Genomic DNA, 22,903 nt, shown 5'->3' with positions numbered 1-22,903 from the left:
TTTTTTTTTTTGTCACGTACCGAAGTACGAGGTGATATGACCATCCAATGACATAATGGGTACCATAGTAAGTGTCAATATAGTGATATATATAGCACATCATGACTGGTTCAAGACTCTTCATCCTTGTATTTAGCAAACATCAACTGCTTGTATTGTTTCTTGAATTGGCTCATCGTTGTGCATTGTTTGATTTCCTTACTCAATCCATTCCATAGTTTGATTCCACATACTGAAATGCTATGGCTTTTTAACGTAGTCCTAGCATATAAGTGTTTCAAATGTACTTCTTCCCTGAGATCATATTTCTCCTCTCTTGTAGAGAAGTATTGGATGACATTATTAGGTAATTGGTTATTTTTAGCCTTATGCATTATTTTAGCTGTTTGAAGATTAACTATATCAGCAAGTTTAAGTATTTGTGATTTTAGAAAATTTAGTCTGTCCAAAGTACAAAGATCTTACCCTGGTGATACCACTTCCTTCACAACGAAGAGCAAATCAAAGTCCTTGAAGAACTCCGCCTACCATGAATTGCCCTGGAACAATGTTTATCACTTGATACGGTCCAGGGGGAACATTGTAGGAATAAAATGAAAAACTAAACTAAACAGCAAACACTGTTTGTTTGAGGTCCCTTCCCGACAGGGTAGTTTTTCCTTGCCTTTGCCAAAGCGCCATTGCTCCTTTTCTCGCTTTCTACTTTATGTGTATCACATGGCAACCTGTCAACAAAGATGCCTGACCAGGTTTTTCTTGACACCAAAGTGCTTGTCCATATTCTCTCTGTCCAACTAAAACCAAACAATTGAGACAAACTCAAGGCTTTTCCTCGTCTCCATCGCCCAGAGATACATTGAGATGTTGATTGATTGTAGTTTTCCTGTGTACTAAGTGTATCTGATTGTCCTCCACCAGGAGAGAAACCCTACATTTGCCCGTACGAGGGCTGCAGCAAGCGATACTCCAACTCCAGCGACCGCTTCAAGCACACCCGCACACACTACGTGGATAAACCCTACTGCTGCAAGATGGCAGGCTGCCTGAAGCGCTACACTGATCCCAGCTCGCTACGCAAACACATCAAAGCCCACGGCCACTTTGTGAGTCAAGAGCAGAGCGCCCCCAGCAGGCCGGGGCTGGGGGGTCCTCATGGTGCTCAAGGTGCTGTGGACCTTCCCTCCACAGGGAGAGGGCAGGTTACTCTCCCAGGGGCGGCCGCGGCAGCTCTCCTGGGGGGCCTGGGGACTTCGCTGCCTCTATCGGCACTCTGCCACCCTCGAGCCCCGCTCTTCTCCGTGGGAGGAAGAGGAGCTCTGGGCCCACTCGGACTCGCTGACTCGCCTCTTTTTCACTTTGGACTTTCGGCGGCGTCCATAATGAGTTTGGGGTCTTTGGGAAGGGTGGGGCACATGGGAAGCCAGGGGGCAGAGGGTGAAGATGATGAGGGAGGGCCCGAGAGGGAAAGAGAGGGGGAGATCTTGAACCTGTCTGCAGTGGTGGGGTCAGGACGGAGGGATCCCCTGTCTTGGGTGGTTGTTCCACCCAGGGCGCTTCTGCTTAAACCAGCTGTGGTCAGCTAGGGGGAGGGGGAGGGCATCAGGGATGGTCTTACGTGGTATTTTTGATACAGTCGTCCCTCACTACATTGCAGTTCGAATATCACTCTCTCACTTTTAAAAAAATAGTAAATGGTTGCTTTTTTGTAGTTGACTAAGTCCCATTATGAGTCACAAATACTCAAACACAAACTCTATGTAGTATTCTGGTTACTAGGTACCAGTAGTGACACCAACATGAAATACATGGAGTCAGCCACGGCAATTCCAACATGACAAAAGTGAAAAAAGTTCTCCTCCTATTCCATGTGGAAGTGGTAAATTTCTTCTTTTTGGTCCGGTAGCTTGTGCATTAGCAATGTAGTGTAAACAAAGAATAATAGGACTGTAATGGTGGCCAGGGACGACTGTACTTTTATTTTCAACCCACGGGGGGCAGTAATGATCATCCCAAGTATTAATTCAATATCAGTTGGCATTGAATTGCCCAAAAGCTTTTCACCTCTTGCAATTTTTTATTGTAAAGTGTGACAAATGCTAGTGGTTAAAGTCATAAATGACAATTGAGTAAGTCATCAATGGTAAATTTGTGATGTTTGCTGAAGATGTATGTATCCGAATAGCCTTTGTCAGGGGTCAAAGTGCACAGCAAAGAGACAAACAACACACGCCAGTCAGTTGTTGCAGTTGAGGTGTTAAAATTTGCACTTTAGAAACAAAAATCTCCTTGATTTTGTCTCCTATGCACATGCATGCGTCGCAGCAGACAATCAAAAATCAGTTGGAGCTCTGACGTCAGGTTTTATATTGTTTGACAAACCCCACACATGCTTTCACTCACATATATTCTTCTTTTTTTTTTTTTTTACTATCCGTAAAGGAATATGGGAGAAAAAGCACAACTGGGTGCAACAATGACAATAATTTAACGTATAACATCAATGATTGAACTGTAGTAGACTTTTAGGTAAGTCTTTCTATCAGGAATAACAAGTATATAAAAATGCTTTCAACAGAGGTTGTGATCCAGCAATAAATGGGCAAAAGTATCAGTACACACCTGGTTAGTCTCATCTTGGCAAGACATTTTATATGCGTGGATGAGTTTGGTGTGGAAGAACATTTTTAGTGTCGCTCGGGTCCAAAATCAATTACCTCTGATCTCAAAAATGCACATAATGCACAAAAACAGTTCATCTATTTTTATTTCCTGTTGGTGTCACAGCCAGGTGTCCCAATACATTTGTCCATATTGTGTATTCATGTGAGCTTAAAGGTCCCCTATTATGCCAAATGGACGTTAATGATATGCAGTAGAATGTTCCACTTTTGAGAAATGCTCGCTTCGGAAGTTCCGTGTTTTCATGTAATGTTAGCATTGTAGCGCACAAAGCTATGCTAATGTTGCTAATAATAGTGTACAGTTGTCCCTCACCACGTTGTGCTTTAAATTCTGCGGCATCATGTTTTTTTTGTTGAATCCAACCTATTATTAGTAAAAAGCTAAACTAAAAAAAAGCACATTGAAGCAAATGTTAAATATATTTTGGCTAAATTAAGCATTATCAAGCATGAAAATAGCCAAATTAAGTAAAATACAAACACAAGGAATTAAGAAGCAGCGTCAAAATATTGAATATAATATTCAACATTGACCACCAGGTGTCAGTAATTGGCCGGTGAGACAAACACCAGACTAGATCGCCACAACGACAGGCATTTATTGCAGGTTAAAATTATCTCAAAACAGGCATAACAATCCTAATAACAACAACACTAGCTACTATTGCGGCCATAATGTAGATAAAACTAAACTCTGAACCCACAACTATCACTTCCTGTCCACACCACCATAAAGCATTTATTGCAACACACACAAAAATAGCATATGTTCTTTGATTATGTTTACTATATAGGGAAATACAAAGGAAAGGTGATTATATGGGTGTTATTCATGTGTAGAGGCCTACTTAGAAGATCGTGAGGAGGTTTTTAGGGTCTTAAACTACAAAAATATTTTAGTTGCTAAAAGAACTTATCACGGTCAAGTCTGAACCCAGCTAATCATAATAAATAAGGTATTACTGTATATGTAAAAAGTACACTATCGTGACAACTCAGTGTAATATGGGATCTTTAAGAAGATGACTATGAAGTCTCTTTTTGGGACTCAAACCCTTCATTCTAATCATTACTTGAGCCGCTGTTGACAGTGTGACGTTTAAAGTCGCAGTACCAAAAAAGACATCCGTTTTTTTTTCACCATGCTACTTTACATGTTGCTTATCCACAGACAAAGATCTCCTCAAGATCTGCCTTATATCCTCCTGCAGGTTTGATGAAGGAGCACGAGAAGAAGTTGCGTGTTCCGACAGGTCGGCAAACGGGCGGCGCCGGCATGACTAGCGTGAGCGAATACAGACTTGTTTCAGATTATTGTTATTTTTTTTTTCTTTTTATGTGAAGGTTACACAAGAGTAAGGTATTTGGTCCAAAACCAAATCCACTCTTGGCTGCTTTCACGTTGCTGACAGTGGCCAACATGAGGCCTGTTATATATCTGTTGTTATATCTCTATCGCTATCTCAAAAATGTCAATCACTTATCTCAACAAGTGCCTTGTGTTTCAAACCAAGTGTGTGTATCGTGTGTATCATTATTTTTTAAAAAGTGTACTTTTTTATTCTTTCAATTGTGGGAACTGAAATAGTAATACCAAACAGACAACAGATGTGATTTTTGCATCAGGACCATTGTGACATTTTGGACGATGACGTACTGTCAATAAAACATTAAATATGGATTGTTTCTTGTGTTTTTCATGATATATAGGAAGAATGTCTTATTTTTAAGCTACTGCGGTAAATACAAATAGGCGTTTATCGTTACGTCACAACGCTTGTAGTGTAAACACGTTAGTTGTTGAGCAGATTCATTGTCATTGTAACATTTAAACAGCTAGTAATGACCAAAATACATACACATGATAATGTTTCTTGCTAGCCTCGTTTATCATTCATTCATTCATTTTCTACCGCTTTTCCTCAAGAGGGTTGCGGGGGGTGCTGGAGTCTATCCCAGCTGTCTTCGGGCGAGAGGCGGGGTACACCCTGGACTGGTGGCCAGCCAATCACAGGACACATATAGACAAACAACCATTCACACTCACATTCATACCTATGGACAATTTGGAGTCACCAATTAACCTAGCATGTTTTTGGAATGTGGGAGGAAACCGGAGTACCCGGAGAAAACCCACGCATGCACGGGGAGAACATGCTGTCTGGAAAACAAAAACAGCCAGTGTCCACTATCAAATGTCCAATTAAATCAGTGTACGCTTTAATGCATCATCACAGCATGTACGTATATCAACGATGCAACATTGTTAGATTTTTTTTTTTATTTTATTTTAGACAGCTTCATACTCAAAATAGGTGTATCCCAATGACAGCATTGTAAGCTAGCTCATATTAAGTCATTTTCTCATTTTATAATGTGCATTAAAGGGAAAGGATTGTGAATGATGGGCAAAATTTCCCCTTAAAGGCATACCCTTAAAATAGATGATACTCTGTAATCACTGACAGAAAAATTCATTCATTCATTCATTAATTTTCTACCTCTTATCCTCACGAGGGTCGCGGGGGCTTAGGGCGAGAGGCGGGGTACACCCTGGACTGGTGGCCAGCCAATCACAGGGCACATATAGACAAACAACCATTCACACTCACATTCATACCTATGGACAATTTGGAGTTGCTAATTAACCTAGCATGTTTTTGGAATGTGGGAGGAAACTGTAGTACCCGGAGAATTGAGCCTGGGTCTCCTAGCTGTGAGGCCTGCGTGCTAACCTACTCATACACCCTGCAGCCGCAAAAAAATAATGAGCTATAATAAGCATATTTTTGGACTAATAATATGTCATATTAACCATGAAACAACATGATTTAGTCATTAATATATCTTGAAAAATGCATTTTTTTACATATACACATAATGGATTCCATATATCGGACAGGAGGTCATACAGTAAACCTAGCTACGTGAGCAGTGCTAACATTATGGTCACAATGTTAAAAACAACATCATGCTAGGTTATCCTATTTGCTAAAGAAATTTGGAGTCGCCAATTAACCTAGCATGTTTTTGGAATGTGGGAGTAACCGAAGAAAACCCACGCATGCAAGGAGAGAACATGCAAACTCCACACAGAGATGGCCCAGAGTGGGATTGAACTGCGGTCTCCTCGCTGTGAGGTCTGCATGCTAACCACTCGACCGCCGTGCAGCACGTTTTTTTTTGTTTTAACACCAAGGATATCGGTGCTTTTAAAAATGGCGCTCAGCCCAATTTGTGTGTCCTCTATTGGCTTTCATTTCAATGCAGACCTACCAACATGTACCAATTTATAGTACTCAACATGCACTTTGTCTCTTGAATATGCTTGTATGCTCTCCATTTTCCTAGTTTCATTTTTAAGTTCCGTCTATACAGTACAGCTAAACGAATATATGTTATCAGTTTCTCTAGTATTTCATATTTCTGTCCGTTAGTGGGGGCATGACAGAAAATAATTAAGAAGCACTGGACTGGATGTATTGTATTGTATTACCTTTTAAAATGTATATTTGTATCCATAGAGTATATATGCCACTACAACAAGTGATACAGGGTCACCGTGGCAACAGTAGAGAACGCTTTATCAACTCAACTCCAGTGGATTTTCTCGAGTTGACTTCACACCTCAACTGTCTACTTTGACTTGGCAGAAACTACAAATGTAATGTAGCCTTTGGGCGAGTTCTGGCATATTTACATGCAAATGTTCATGAATATGCAGCGTTCATTTTAAAATAAATAAATACAGGAGCTTGTCAGGTTGGTTTGATGACAAGGGATGTCACAAGACACCTAACGCACAAGACGAGATAAGACACAACTATGACTGGACTAACTGACATGACTGTGGGGGTGTTATTTCATTTTGTGAGGGCTCTAATGTTGAAATTTATTTAGAGGATTGTAAATAGATTTTCTGTGGTCTAACTATGAAAATATCCCGCTTATAAATAAGAACTGGTACTCTGTGGAAATTAATTTTTCATGGTCGAGTCTGAACCCAATAAACCGCGATAAAAAGTGATTACTCGATATTCTCACAAATAAACACAAATAATTTAAATTCTTCAAATAGCTTCTTTCTTGAGTGTGTTTTTTAAATTTGGTTTATGTGTTTTTTTCCTGGTTAAGTTTGACTCAGTTTGATAGCTATTAGAAGCCTTTTTTGTTTCCCAACATTTTTTTCCGATGACTTCTGATTACAAAAACAATTTCAGCATCATTGTGTCAGTAGAAGAAACAATAATGATCAAAAAAGCTGAAATTTTCACTATGTTTGTATAAAAACTTTCTTAATTGATATGTAATTGGTGTAGTAATTGACACTCACCAGCAGGGGCAGTGTGGCGACTCGCCTGGCTTCCGACGCTTTACGTCAGTTAGTCCGCTTCACGAACTTCCTCTTTCTGCTAAGCAAGATGAAGGACATGCGTGAAAGTTGGCTGTGTCTCATTAATATCTCTGGTGTTTCTTCACACTGTGTATCAAAGCCTAGGTCAGGGGTGGGCAAACTATGGTGCATGGGCCACATCCGGCCCGCCAAGTGTTTAAATATGGCCCGCCATTTTTTTTTTCAAAAGTATTTCATTGAATCTTAACATACAACCTGGCATCATGGCTTGAGCCAACCTTTGATGGTTTAGGTAGCTTTTTTTTTTTTTTATCAATTTGGTTATTTGTTGTGGTCTGCGGTTTACAAAGTGCTCCTGAAAAAAGGGACACAAGCACATATAGCAGGTTGCTAGGTGGACTGTTAGAATTCATTCATTCATTTTCTACCGCTTTTCCTCACAAGGGTCGTGGAGGGTGTTGGAGCCTATCCCAGCTGTCTTCGGGCGAGAGGCGGGGTACACCCTGGACTGGTGGCCAGCCAATTACAGGGCACATATAGACAAACAACCATTCACACTCACATTCATACCTATGTTTTTGGAATGTGGGAGGAAACTGGAATACCCAGAGTAAACCCACGCATGCACGGGGAGAACATGCAAACTCCACACAGAGATGGCCGAGGGTGGGATTGAACTCGGGTCTCCTAGCTGTGAGGTCTGCGTGCTAACCACTTGACCGACGTGCAGCCCCGCAGCTCACACAATTGAAATATAAAAATGTTATAAAATGTTTGAATGTACAATGATGATGCTGTTATTAATATACGAAGAAATGTTTAATAAACGTCCTCTTTCTGCTAAGCAAAATGAATGACAAACGTGAAGATGGCTGGTTCTCATTAATAACTGTCTAATGGTGCCAGCCCGTACCTGCAACATGTCGCCATCTATTCAACGAGAGAAGAGTACTTTGCTTGGGAACAATTTCTGTGCTCTTTAACTTCCCCCATGCGGCAGTAAAGATAAGGGTGTGTTACTGTGGTTACTGTGTATAATAAAAGCTGACTAAAGGTCCATATGCCTCAGGTGACCAATCCAAGTCTCCATAATGACAATAAGACTGAAGGTTCTTAGAAGTTAAAACTCATCTGCTGTGCATTTCCCCTTAATAAATGCATCTATTGTGTGTATTGTATGACGGTGCTATCATGGTTTTGATATTACTTTTGGTAATGTCTGCCGATTGCCTCGAAATTTCCAAGTCTAACTTTTTTATATCTGACTGCTGTGCCCCACCCCGCTTTTACTCATGTTTTAACTGTGTATTAATCAATGAATGTTGTATTTTGGTGTGTCTTCTATTCTGTTTACTTGCTTTATTCAACTTTGTTCTTCTGTAAAGTGTCTTTGAGTATTTTGAAAAGCGCTATACAAATAAAATGTATTATTAGTATTATTAAATAAAGCAGTAATTTGAAGTTGTTAAAACTGAAAATAACTATGTTTAGACAACTCATGTGTAGTTTCACCTTGAGTGTAGTTTAAGCAAGATCATGAGTTAAGTAGACAAGTTACATTAGTTAAGTTGACTATATAATCTAAGTTCAGATAACTTAAAGGTCTTAGTTATGTTCATAAAGCAGTACTCTTTAAAAAAAAGTTAACCTTACACGGCTGTGTGTTCACATTACTAGGAAAATCATAGGAAACCCATAATATTGTGAATATTGTTTCGATGATGTGAGGACTAAATGGAACAAAAATGAAATATAAAAAATATAAATATAAAATATAAACTATAAATATATATATATATATATATAAATAAAGAAATATATATATAAATGAATATATTTAAAAAATCTGAAAATAATTAAATGTGTCATGAATTAAATCAATAAATATATCTTTAAATAATTACATGAAATGTGTCCAACAAATTTAGTGATTCTATTTTTGATTTTAGTAATTTGTGTCCAAATGAAAGAAACACTCTTTGAATAAAGGTCAAAAGTGTTCTTTAGTTGCTGAGGGTCATCCAAGTTCTCGGCGTAAATAAGCCCAAATACAACTTCAAAATGTGCATCGCATTGGGAAGATTTTCAAGGTCATCACCACTTTACCTTCCAAAATGACAGCAGGAACTGAAGCCACGAGATGCAGTAAGTCAGGATAGGATGGAGTACCTTCAGGAATTTTAGTCAGGATAGGTGCCCGACAGGTCCGCGTCATCACAGTCCTAACGATGTCAACAACCACAATTACATCAGAAGAAAACACAAAAAAATTACTATAAAAGTAGAAATAAGTCAAAACAAAATAAGCTGCATTAGAGATTGGGCATCCTGTGGTGTGGAATTAAATAATCAGGACTGAAAAGTACTTACAGTGCAAGAAGGCTGTGCTATGCTCTTGAAGGGTGACAGGAAGACTATGGAGGACTGTTGTTGGCTTCGCAGTAACATCTGTACTCTGAAAAATAATATCAAACACATATCAGTCATAAATTATATGTACACAGTTCCATTTCATTATTTTTGTCAATGGACATAAAAAACTGTAATGTATGAGAAACTTGATCCTGGTACAAGTCCTTGCAGGTAGTTCTTAAGTTTTTGGCCGGCATGTCTTCTTCTTTCTCTTTGGGTTTTTCCCTTCAGGGGTCGCCACAGCAAATCAATCTCCTCCATCCAACCATGTCCTCCGCATCTGTCTCTCTCACACCAACTACCCTCATGTCCTCCTTCACTACATCCATAAACCTTCTACTAATATAGTCACCATCTCTCCTCTGGACATGTTCGAACCATCTCAATCTGGCCTCTCTGACTTTATCTCCAAAGCCTCTAACATGTAATTTCCCTCTGATGTATTTGTTTGTGATCCTATCCATCCTGGTCACTCCCAACCTCAGCATCCTCATCTCTGTTACCTCCAGTTCTGCTTCCTGTCTTTTTTTCCTCAGTGGTACTCTCGCTAGACCAGAGGTAGGGAACCTAATCAACAACTTTCTTATGCATTTTAATTCGTCCATCTCTTTTCTACTGCAATACGGAAAACCATATCCATCTTTCCTGATGATATTTTCCAGGTCAAACACCAAAACTCGATTATTACTGGGTAATGCGGTAGTCTACCTCGGTCATTGAGATGTCAACATGTAAATATAAACTTTCCTCCTTTAGTCAAATAGTCACCTAGCTAAAGCTGCAGAACCAAGCCTTCTGACGAAGATGGCCAAAAGAATGAAATATACTGAGTATAGTGCAAAATAATGCAGCAGCAGAAGTTGTATTAATGGCAGCAAGTATTTGATTTATTATTAGACACTGCGCTGCTCACGAAAGTGTGCTGGCCACACCCCATTGGCGTGGGGTAGTGTGCCTGGTCTACATAATTAGAGCCCATTATATCTAAAACTGTTGGTCTTACATAAAAATGCACACATTTTATTGCATTCAAAATGTATATGGCTCTCACAGATACACATTTTAAAATATCTGGCCTTCATGGCTCTCTTAGCCAAAAAGGTTCCCGACACCTGCTCTAGACCAAACAACGACCCTAATGAGGATAAGCGGCATAAATAATGGATAGATGGATATCTTAACATTAGTGTATCTATAATAGAGAATATGAAAGTCCATACTTTTTAACTTCCATGATGGTGCAGTGTGTATAGGTTAAGTTGTGTGTCACATATTTGTTGGCTTGTGTTTGTTTGGCACCACGGGTGAGGAAGTATAGTCACTGCATGTAAAAAGATACTTAAACCATTAAAAGGTTGTCTCAAATTGACTGACTGACTACACTCAATTCATGTTGTCAGCTTGTATGTTAAAGTTGGGGGGAAAAATCAAACTTACAGAGGTTTTACTGCATATTTACTGTCCACATAAAATCATATATGACATAAATGATCAACCTATGATAGAAATGTATATTTGTATGTGTTGTTTTTCAGTGGATATCAGGATAATATGACCACAACATGAAATTCAAGAGACTAACGTGAAACGCCATTTCTTCATTGTGATTGGTTCATTAGGAGCCAATCATTAACCAGAAGTGCCGACATCCTTCAAAATACAGTTTTTATTCATTCAGAGATGCAAATACTCTATGTCATGTCCTCTAGCACAACTTTTTTTTAAGTTTGACAAAATATTAAAGATGAATAAAAAAAATTATGCTTACTTTTCAGTTTTGAAAACATCTAGCAGTCGTGTGTGTGTGTGTGTGTGTGTGTGTGTGGTGATGACGTGACTGAGAAGTCACTTCACACGAACTGTGACTTTGTAGCACACCTGGCTTCCACTGAAGGACAGAGGACAACTTTAAGGGTGGACGTTCTGGAGGACAAGCATGGAGGACCGGGAGGGGAAAGGTCCAAGTGGGAATAATGGATTAAGGTATATAACTTGATTATTTTCTTCCTTCCACTTACTTACAGTACATCGTATCAGAATTTCCTGGCAGCTTTCCTTGAAAGTTAATTTATAGCAGCAAGACAACACAATGTTATTCAAACGAGTTTCGGAGGATATTCCAAGTCTGACTATTCACTCAAAGTGAATAACTGAACAATTTGTCGTTTTCTTAACTTTTTTTCCCTGTGTGAAAAGCGGCACCTGTTCTGTCGCTGTGGAAAAAAGTGAACGATTCGAAAAATTACGACCGATACTGCTATCAACGTTCGTATTGTATTATTTTACCACATGTCATGGAAATGGGGGTTTTTGAGGCATGATCTATTAAAGAAATACCATTTTCAAACGGCTGCTTCATGTGCACGTGCAGGCACGGGAGCCAGCCGCACCCTTTTATCGGGACTACTGTCATGATAAAATTTTTTTAATTTGAACTGTATTATAAATGTATATTTTGTATATTTTTAAGTAAAAAAATGGCTGAATATGCACATTTTCTGATCAAATACAAGGCTGAGTGCACGAGACATGCCTGTCTGTTGGATTATGGCACGTGCCAGTGACATGGTCATGGGTGTCATTAAGAAAAACAACTAATAACATTCATTCATTCATTTATTCATTTTCTACCGCTTTTCCTCACAAGGGTCGCGGCGGACTGGTACACCCTGGACTGGTGGCCAGCCAATCACAGGGCACATATAGACAAACAACCATTCACACTCACATTCATACCTATGGACAATTTGGAGTCGCTAATTAACCTAGCATGTTTTTGGAATGTGGGAGGAAACCGGAGTACCCGGAGAAAACCCACGCATGCACGGGGAGAACATGCAAACTCCACATAGAGATGGCCGAGGGTGGAATTGAACCCTGGTCTCCTAGCTGTGAGGTCTGTGCGCTAACCACTCGACTATTACTTGTCCATTGTAGCAGGCTGTACGGCGGACATGTGGTTAGCGCGTAGGCCTCACAGCTAGGAGATCCGAGTTCAATTCCACCCTGGCCATTTCTGTGTGGAGTTTTCTCAGGCTCCCACATTCCAAAAACATGCTAGGTTAATTGGCGACTCCAAATTGTCCATAGGTATGAATGTGAGTGTGAATGGTTGTTTGTCTATATGTGCCCTGTGATTGGCTGGTCACCAGTCCAGGGTGTACTGCGCCTCTCGCCAGAAGATAGCTGGGATAGGCTCCAGGGGTAGAAAATGAATGAATGAATGTCCATTGTAGCAAGGGATGACTGTATTGTTGTATGTTGTTATTATTATTATTATTATTATTTTTCTGTCAGTGATTACAGAGTATCATCTATTTTTGCCTTTAAAGGGGAAATTTTGCCCATCATTCACAATCCTTTCCCTTTAATGCGCATTATAAAATGAGAAAATGAGTTAATATGAGCTAGCTTACAATGCTGTCATTGGGATAAACCTATTTCTTTTTTTTTTTTTTTACACATTCAGAAGACATTCATTGCAACACACACAAGTTAAACTGTGACACATCCGATATCATCATAATTGGTCGAAAATCTACAACTTTTCCCCTCATAAATTCCCTTTCTCTCTCACCTCACGTCCAAAAGATGTAATATTATTGCAAACGTTGATATAAAATCTGAGAAGTTTGGCAAGAGACAGTATGCACATCCTCTATAATAGTAGCATTTTAGGGCATTTCCTAAAAGCTATGGTAGCTAATTCTCAAGATACCTCTGACCTCAATTTCAAACAAATCTTAATAGATTACGCACCATCAGTGAGAACATAGAAACCAGTGAGAGATGATTCCACTTCCACGGGGATACACCTATTTCAAGTACGAAGCTGTCTAAAATAAAAAAAAAAACCTCTAACAATATTGCATCGTTGATATACGTACATGCTGGGATGATGCATTAGAGTACACTGATTTAATTGGACATTTGATTGTTTTTGTTTTCCAGACAGCTCACAACGAGTCCTCATCATGTTCCTCCAAAAAAGATTCAGTCCTGGTTCCGGTTCCTGCTCCTGCTGTGTGTGGCAATATTTTTCCTGTGTTACATCCATTCCATGCAATTTCCATCCTGGTGGGAGAACTCTTTCCTCCGTGAGCACTACCAGAGGTTCATGAATCACACCTATCAGGCCAAACTCCCTCCTTCTTACCAGGTCCACCCAAAGCATCTATTTAAAGTAAACGAGGAAGTACCTAAGACCACCGTAGCCCCGGTAATAGCGGAGCTTCAGTACCACCAGGCCTACCCTCGGAACTATCGTTTCATTATTGATGTTGCCGACGTGTGCAAGAACAACACGCCTTTTCTGATGCTCATAGTTCCTGTGGCACCTGGAAATGTGGAAGCCCGGGACGCCATCCGCCACACATGGGGCAAAGAGAATGTGGTCCAGGGCCAGACGGTCCAGACTTTCTTTATGCTGGGCCTGGCTGGAGGTGCGGTGCAGCAGCAGAAGCTGCATCAGGAGAACGAGCTGCACCATGACCTGATTCAGAGCAACTTTGCAGACACTTATCTCAATCTCACCATCAAGACCATGGTCATCATGGAGTGGTTGGCCACGCGCTGCCCGACGGCCACTTACGCCATGAAGGTGGACTCGGACATGTTCCTCAACATCAACAACCTGGTCTTGATGCTGCAACGACCGGGTATCCCCAAAAGCAACTACCTGACAGGGATGATCATGTGGGACATACCAGTCATCCGCGACAAGAGCTCCAAGTGGTACGTCCCTGTGGAGCTTTACCCAAATCCCAAATACCCCACGTACGCTCTGGGTATGGGGTACGTTTTCTCCAACGATCTCCCACCCAAGTTTGTGGAGATCTCCAAAACCATCACGCCGTTCAACATTGAGGACGCTTACATTGGAATGTGTATGAGCAAGTTGGGACTGTCGCCAACGCCACCGCCAGATAGTTCGCAGTTCCGAGCCTACAACACCCACTACAATCGCTGTGAATACTCAAGGATCATCACCTACATCCTGTCCTCGCCTCAGCAGCTGGTCAACTACTGGGTGGACCTCAAGAGTAATCCGGGACCGCCTTGTTGAAGAATATAGAAGAGTTCATGTGAATCTCAATGGAAGTATACACAGTGAAGCACTTTCAGACATGGCTTCCAACACAACAGGGCAGGAGACGGGAGTCTCAGGTGTTTAACTTTACTCTCCTGGAATACGTATTCCAGGAAAAATTAGTTGAAAAGACGTCATGTCCATATGTTGAAAGAATTTGGTTGAAAAGTGAAAGTGAAAGGCCGATGAAAAGACATCTCCATAAAGAAGTCCCTTTGCCATCTAAATGTGGTTGGAAAGTGAACATAATTTAAACCATCAATTGTTAGAAATCATAAATTCAGGACTGAATTCTGAAATGACATGATTTTAACAAAAAAGTATGAAACATGTATTGGTGTTAATTACACCAATAGGAATAGGCCATTCGGAGCCGAAGTAGCGAGCAACTGTTGAACAACTGACGGTTGTAATATTGCAGAGCACACAGGCAATCAGATTGTTATTTTTGCTGAAGTTGTCACTAAACACTTTTCTTTGATACTTCATCCAATACTTCCCTGACACCTGAGTTGTCCCTTTGTGTGGTCCTTCTGTACAAACAATGTTTGATAAAAGAATATTCGTAAGCAATTTTAGTTTTTTCAAACTCAGATATGGATGGATGGATCATTAATTTTGTTTAACAACAACAAAATAATAATACAATTGCACCATCCCCCATTACATACAGTGCAACATTGGACCCATAAGAGAAGTGGTCTTTTGATTTTGTTAGTATGATGGTAGAGGAAGTGTTCATGAATGAGGAAGGTAGCATGAAGAAGTATTTTGGCACACTATAACCAAAATGGGTTATATGCGGAAGATCTCCATCATGGAACACCACCCGAATTCCAATTTCTATTTTTGGGCTAAATTTGGACCAAATCGGACGGACTAAAGAAAGCCAAATTTTCAACATATATTTTTGTGCTAAAGTTGGACCTAATCGGATAAACTCAACGCAATTTTTAACGTCTATTTTTGGGCTACATTTGGACCAAATCAGATGGACTAAACACTACCCAAATTTTCAACGTCTATTTTTGGGCTACATTTAGACCAAATCAGACAAACTAAACTCAACAAGATTTTCAATGTCTATTTTTGTGCTAAATTTGGACCAAATCGGATAAACTAAACCCAATTTTCAATGTCTAGTGTTTGGCTAAATTTGGACTAAATCTGACAGACTAAACTCTACCCAATTTTCAACGTCTATTTTTGGGCTACATTTAGACCAAATCAGACAAACTAAACTCAACCCAATTTTCAATGTCTATTTTTGGGCTACATTTGGACCAAATCGGATGAATTCAACCCAATTTTCAACGTCTATTTTTGGGATACATTTGGACCAAATCAGATGGACTCAACTCAACCCAATTTTCAAAGTCTATTTTTGGGCTAAATTTGGACCAAATCGGACGGACTAAACAAAGCCAAATTTTCAACATATATTTTTGTGCTAAAGTTGGACCTAATCGGATAAACTCAACGCAATTTTTAACGTCTATTTTTGGGCTACATTTGGACCAAATCAGATGGACTAAACACTACCCAAATTTTCAACGTCTATTTTTGGGCTACATTTAGACCAAATCAGACAAACTAAACTCAACAAGATTTTCATTGTCTATTTTTGTGCTAAATTTGGACCAAATCGGATAAACTAAACCCAATTTTCAATGTCTAGTTTTTGGCTAAATTTGGACTAAATCTGACAGACTAAACTCAACCCAATTTTCAACGTCTATTTTTGGCCTACATTTGGACCAAATCAGATGGACTAAACACTACCCAAATTTTCAACGTCTATTTTTGGGCTACATTTAGACCAAATCAGACAAACTAAACTCAACAAGATTTTCAATGTCTATTTTTGTGCTAAATTTGGACCAAATCGGATAAACTAAACCCAATTTTCAATGTCTAGTGTTTGGCTAAATTTGGACTAAATCTGACAGACTAAACTCTACCCAATTTTCAACGTCTATTTTTGGGCTACATTTAGACCAAATCAGACAAACTAAACTCAACCCAATTTTCAATGTCTATTTTTGGGCTACATTTGGACCAAATCGGATGAATTCAACCCAATTTTCAACGTCTATTTTTGGGATACATTTGGACCAAATCAGATGGACTCAACTCAACCCAATTTTCAAAGTCTATTTTTGGGCTAAGTTTGGACCAAATCGGATAAACTCAACCCAATTTTCAAAGTCTATTTTTGGGCGAAATTGAGACCAAATCGGATGGACTTAACTCAGCCTAATTTTTAACGTCTATTTTTGGGCTACATTTGGACCAAATCAGACGAACTAAACTCAACCCAATTTTCAATGTCTATTTTTGGGCTAAATTTGGACCAAATCGGACGGACTAAACAAAGCCAAATTTTCAACATATATTTTTGTGCTAAAGTTGGACCTAATCGGATAAACTCAACGCAATTTTTAACGTCTATTTTTGGGCTACATTTGGACCAAATCAGATGGACTAAACACTACCCAAATTTTCAACGTCTATTTTTGGGCTACATTTAGACCAAATCAGACAAACTAAACTCAACAAGATTTTCAATGTCTATTTTTGTGCTAAATTTGGACCAAATCGGATAAACTAAACCCAATTTTCAATGTCTAGTGTTTGGCTAAATTTGGACTAAATCTGACAGACTAAACTCAACAAGATTTTCAATGTCTATTTTTGTGCTAAATTTGGACCAAATCGGATAAACTAAACCCAATTTTCAATGTCTAGTGTTTGGCTAAATTTGGACTAAATCTGACAGACTAAACTCTACCCAATTTTCAACGTCTATTTTTGGGCTACATTTAGACCAAATCAGACGAACTAAACTCAACCCAATTTTCAATGTCTATTTTTGGGCTACATTTGGACCAAATCGGATGAATTCAACCCAATTTTCAACGTCTATTTTTGGGATACATTTGGACCAAATCAGATGGACTCAACTCAACCCAATTTTCAAAGTCTATTTTTGGGCTAAGTTTGGACCAAATCGGATAAACTCAACCCAATTTTCAAAGTCTATTTTTGGGCGAAATTGAGACCAAATCGGATGGACTTAACTCAGCCTAATTTTTAACGTCTATTTTTGGGCTACATTTGGACCAAATCAGACTAACTAAACTCAACCCAATTTTCAATGTCTATTTTTGGGCTAAATTTGGACCAAATCGGACGGACTAAACAAAGCCAAATTTTCAACATATATTTTTGTGCTAAAGTTGGACCTAATCGGATAAACTCAACGCAATTTTTAACGTCTATTTTTGGGCTACATTTGGACCAAATCAGATGGACTAAACACTACCCAAATTTTCAACGTCTATTTTTGGGCTACATTTAGACCAAATCAGACAAACTAAACTCAACAAGATTTTCAATGTCTATTTTTGTGCTAAATTTGGACCAAATCGGATAAACTAAACCCAATTTTCAATGTCTAGTGTTTGGCTAAATTTGGACTAAATCTGACAGACTAAACTCTACCCAATTTTCAACGTCTATTTTTGGGCTACATTTAGACCAAATCAGACGAACTAAACTCAACCCAATTTTCAATGTCTATTTTTGGGCTAAATTTGGACCAAATCGGACGGACTAAACAAAGCCAAATTTTCAACATATATTTTTGGGCTAAAGTTGGACCAAATCGGATAAACTCAACGCAATTTTCAACGTCTAATTTTGGGCTACATTTGGACCAAATTGGATAAACTCAACACAATTTTCAACGTCTATTTTTGGCCTACATTTGGACCAAATCAGATGGACTAAACACTACCCAAATTTTCAACGTCTATTTTTGGGCTACATTTAGACCAAATCAGACAAACTAAACTCAACAAGATTTTCAATGTCTATTTTTGTGCTAAATTTGGACCAAATCGGATAAACTAAACCCAATTTTCAATGTCTAGTGTTTGGCTAAATTTGGACTAAATCTGACAGACTAAACTCTACCCAATTTTCAACGTCTATTTTTGGGCTACATTTAGACCAAATCAGACGAACTAAACTCAACCCAATTTTCAATGTCTATTTTTGGGCTAAAGTTGGACCAAATCGGATAAACTCAACGCAATTTTCAACGTCTAATTTTGGGCTACATTTGGACCAAATTGGATAAACTCAACACAATTTTCAACGTCTATTTTTGGCCTACATTTGGACCAAATCAGATGGACTAAACACTACCCAAATTTTCAACGTCTATTTTTGGGCTACATTTAGACCAAATCAGACAAACTAAACTCAACAAGATTTTCAATGTCTATTTTTGTGCTAAATTTGGACCAAATCGGATAAACTAAACCCAATTTTCAATGTCTAGTTTTTGGCTAAATTTGGACTAAATCTGACAGACTAAACTCTACCCAATTTTCTACGTCTATTTTTGGGCTACATTGAGACCAAATCAGACGACCTAAACTCAACCCAATTTTCAATGTCTATTTTTGGGCTAAATTTGGACCAAATCGGACGGGCTAAACAAAGCCAAATTTTCAACATATATTTTTGTGCTAAAGTTGGACCAAAGCTGATAAACTCAACGCAATTTTCAACGTCTAATTTTGGGCTACATTTGGACCAAATCGGATAAACGCAACCCAATTTTCAACGTCTAACTTTGGGATAAATTTAGACCACATTGGATGGACTAAACTCAACCCAATTTTTGACGTCTATTTTTGGGCCACATTTGGACCAAATCGGATAAACTCAACCCAATTTTCAGCCTTTGGGTTTTTGGCTAAATTTGGCCCAAATCGGATAAACTCAATCCAATTTTCAACGTCTATTTTTGGGCAAAATTTGGACCAAATCAGACGTACTCAACTCAACCCAATTTTCAAAGTCTATTTTTGGGCTAAATTTGGTCCAAATCAGATGGACTAAACACAGCCCACTTTGACAAGTACATGCACAAGGAGTATGTGCAGTACTTCTATGCTAGCAAAGTGCTCTTTGGGCCTGTAACGTGAAGGAAATGTCCACTCGGGGCAGAAGAGAGCAACTATGAAGGCTATTTAGAGTCAGATCAGCAACTCAGGGTACATTTCAATGTAGTATACTTTTTGTTTAGGAGAAATAGCTGCAGTAAAAGTAAAAGGACATCAGAAACATGCTATTACTCAATACAGGCACAGGAGAAACAAATGGAAAACAAACAATACAATGCAGCAAGTCCATTTCAATACGTGATGATGTGTTTTTTTTTTACTATTTTATCTATTAGTGTGTTTATTATCTTCAAAATGAAAGTGAAATGCTTGTGTGTCTGTGTGACACTGAATAAAAAAAAATGAGTGGAGTTGTGGTTACTCCTCTTTCATCCACGAGAGGGCAGGCTTGAACAAGATAAAATGTTTCCCCCAATATTATCAAATTAAATGTGAAAATATAATAAAAGGGAAAAATGTACATAAATGATTTTGTTATTTTATTAACTTTTTGATTTTTTTTTAAAAACAGAAATCAGTAAAATTAAAAAATGCATAAAAATGTGAAAATATAATTTACTAGTGCATAAAAAAGTTGTTTAATTATAATGAGGTACTTTACTTGAAGTTTATTTATGGTTTATTTTGGGCAGTTTTACCAAACATGTTGTCACTATTCAATTGCACTAGTTTATTACAATAACATCATATCGAAATTTTGACCACCCACGGTGTATACGCTTTGGAAAGAGCCAAAATAAGAACTTGACTGTATGAATGTATGAGTGACAGCTGCCATAATAGAAAAAGTCATCTATGGCGCCTGTAACATTGTCAGCCTCCATATTTGACTCTTTTCATTCAATTGACGTCCTCAGCATCGTGAGGGTCCTTGGTTGACAATCACGTTCTCACGGCCTCTGTGAGAAAGTGGGGGGGGCGGCATGCTTCCGGCTGTGATGGGGGTCTCAAGCTTTGGGTTTCTCGCTCGATGCAACAGCAGGGTCGCATTTTCGTTTTTACAATTTGTTGTTATTACATTACTATTTTGTTGCTAGGCAGGGTTGGTAGGGCTCAATCATGAGTGCCCCATTGACCAATAGGTGCAGGGGGCATTAACCATGCCTACCTGGCAGGAGGAGTCATTACATTTAATTACTGAATCTCCACTCTGCATTCAATATAAAACACATTTTAGAATGAGCAAGCCACCTGATGGAACATTGACGTTAATGCATCACCATGTGTGTGTGTGTGTGTGTGTGTGTGTGTGTGTGTGTGTGTATACACAGTGAGGTTGAAGTCCGTGTGAAAACAAAACAAGGCTTACGAGGTAACAACTGCAGAGTCGTAGAAGACATGCATTCCCATGGAGCTATCCTCCGCCCACTACCATCACCCCCCCCCCCATCCCTCCCTCCTTCTCCACCTCAGTTCAAAGGACACATTTGTACTGAGCATCTACAAGGACGTTGCTGCAGAAGTCGTAGAGTAGTGTTTATTAAAAGTATGTTATTCAAATATCTGGCCACACAGTTAGAAGACATGGGTTCGATTCTTTGTGTGGAGTTTGCTTGTTCTCCCCGTGCATGCATGGGTTTTCTCTGGGTACTCCGGTTTCCTCCCACATTCCAAAAACATGCTAGGTTAATTAGCGACTCCAAATTGTCCATAGGTATGAATGTGAGTGTGAATGGTTGTTTGTCTATATGTGCCCTGTGATTGGCTGGCCACCAGTCCAGGGTGTACCCCACCTCTTGCATGAAGACAGCTGGGATAGGCTCCAGCATAACCACAACCCTAATGAGAATAAGCGGTATAGAAAACGGATGGGCGGGAGAAAAACCACAAAGGTTGTTTTTTTCATCCATCCACTGTCTATCATACTTGTCCCCATTAGTGTTACGGGTATGCTGGAGCCTATCCCAGCTGACTTCAGGTGAGAGGTGGGGTACACCCTGGACTGTGTGGCCAACATTCTTACCACTGATTGATTTGATGATTGTTACTTTTTGTGAGCGCATTTCCAGAAATTAATGAGAAATAAATAAATTCATTTTATTTAAACGATTAATGCATTAATCCATTTTATTTTTCATTTATTTACCATTATTTAAATTTATTTGTATTTCTCCCTTTTGTTTTCTATTTGTAATATTTATATAGTTAAATATATACCAATATTACTACTTTAATATAAACAGTTACATTTTATTCATTAGATTTTTTTTGCTATTTAATAATTTTATTTTATTTTGTGTGTTCACGCCGTGTTATTTCCGCTATGTCCACGACTTGAGTGGAGGAAGTCGTGTGAAATGAACACACAAGTACACAGGCGTGTGTACACATGTAAACACCAGCAGCGTACAGTACACACAGATACACGCATGGACACTTCCTCTTCTGCTCGTGTTTACATTCCTCTCCGGCTGACGTTTGGGAGTGCTCTGAGGGAGAAAAGTGAGACTCTTTAGATAGATACAAGTCATTTCCTCTGTCTTTGAGTAGGACGCTGAAAGGGTCACGCCTTCATCCACGAGAACCAATGTTGTGATTGCGGTAAGGAGAAAATTGCCTGCAGGAGTATCACATTCACAGCTCGATAGCACTGCTGTAATCCATCCAATACAGATCAGTATCAGACGATTTGGGTGGAAAAGTATGTGATCGGGATATGCTGAGTTTTTAGCATCATCATCAGCGAACACTTCAGCAGAATTCCAAAAATCCATTGGATAAAATGAGCTCAACAGACAGAGACAGCTTCTTTCCCAAAGCCATCATTGCAATGAACAATCATAAATGAACATACTTATTTTTGCGCTACTAAAACACACATCTCACTGTTATGTACAATAATGCTTCAAACGTGCAATACTGGACTTATATGCAATAAGATTCATTCATCCAAGTCAAACTCTACATTTTACTACATTTTGTTTACTGAAATTCCACATTTTGGTTACTGCAATTCTACATCTTGTTACTGTATAGGGCAGGGGTCAGCAACCAGCAGCTCCAGAGCCGCATGTGACTCTTCAGCTTCTTTGTTGTGGCTCCCTTTGCAATGTTTTAATATTTTTTAACACCCGAGTGGGGAAAATGCATGTCTTTGTAATGAGTTTAAAAAAATCCAACTTTGTGTGAGACCATGAATGCATCCTGACTGAGTTCTGACAGCAGACAGGATGCTATTCAGTTCTCTCTCACACAAGTAAACACGAAGGAAAATAAGTAATACTTTACCATGGGCTGCACGGTGGATGAGTGGTTAGCGCGCAGGCCTCACAACTAGAAGACCCGAGTTCAATTCCACCCTGAGTTTGCATGTTCTCCCTGTGCATGTGTGGGTTTTCTCCGGGTACTCCGGTTACCTCCCACATTCTAAAAACATGCGAGGTTAATT

General features: G+C 39.1%; 2 protein-coding genes across 3 annotated transcripts in view; both read left to right on the top strand.

Moving 5' to 3' along the window:
- Positions 1-4,354, top strand: part of LOC131099013 (zinc finger protein GLIS2-like) — a 28,032-nt gene extending 23,678 nt beyond the window's left edge. For both annotated transcript variants that reach the window (XM_058046009.1, XM_058046008.1), the window contains exon 7: positions 919-4,354. In XM_058046009.1, coding sequence (XP_057901992.1) covers positions 919-1,583 — 665 coding nt within the window. In that variant the 3' untranslated portion in view covers positions 1,584-4,354. The remainder of the gene's footprint in view (positions 1-918) is intronic.
- Positions 4,355-11,283: 6,929 nt separating this feature from the next.
- Positions 11,284-19,818, top strand: LOC131099055 (beta-1,3-galactosyltransferase 2-like). Its single transcript, XM_058046011.1, has 2 exons — positions 11,284-11,430; positions 13,399-19,818. The coding sequence occupies exons 1-2, from the start codon at positions 11,384-11,386 to the stop codon at positions 14,510-14,512; spliced, it is 1,161 nt and encodes a 386-aa protein (XP_057901994.1). The 5' UTR covers positions 11,284-11,383; the 3' UTR covers positions 14,513-19,818.
- The last annotated feature ends 3,085 nt before the right edge of the window (positions 19,819-22,903 follow it).

The sequence above is a fragment of the Doryrhamphus excisus genome, chromosome 1 (assembly GCF_030265055.1).
Source record: "Doryrhamphus excisus isolate RoL2022-K1 chromosome 1, RoL_Dexc_1.0, whole genome shotgun sequence".
NCBI lineage: Eukaryota > Metazoa > Chordata > Actinopteri > Syngnathiformes > Syngnathidae > Doryrhamphus > Doryrhamphus excisus.
The sequence above is the reverse complement of the archived record's forward strand: the minus strand, read 5'-3'. Positions and strand labels throughout refer to the sequence as shown.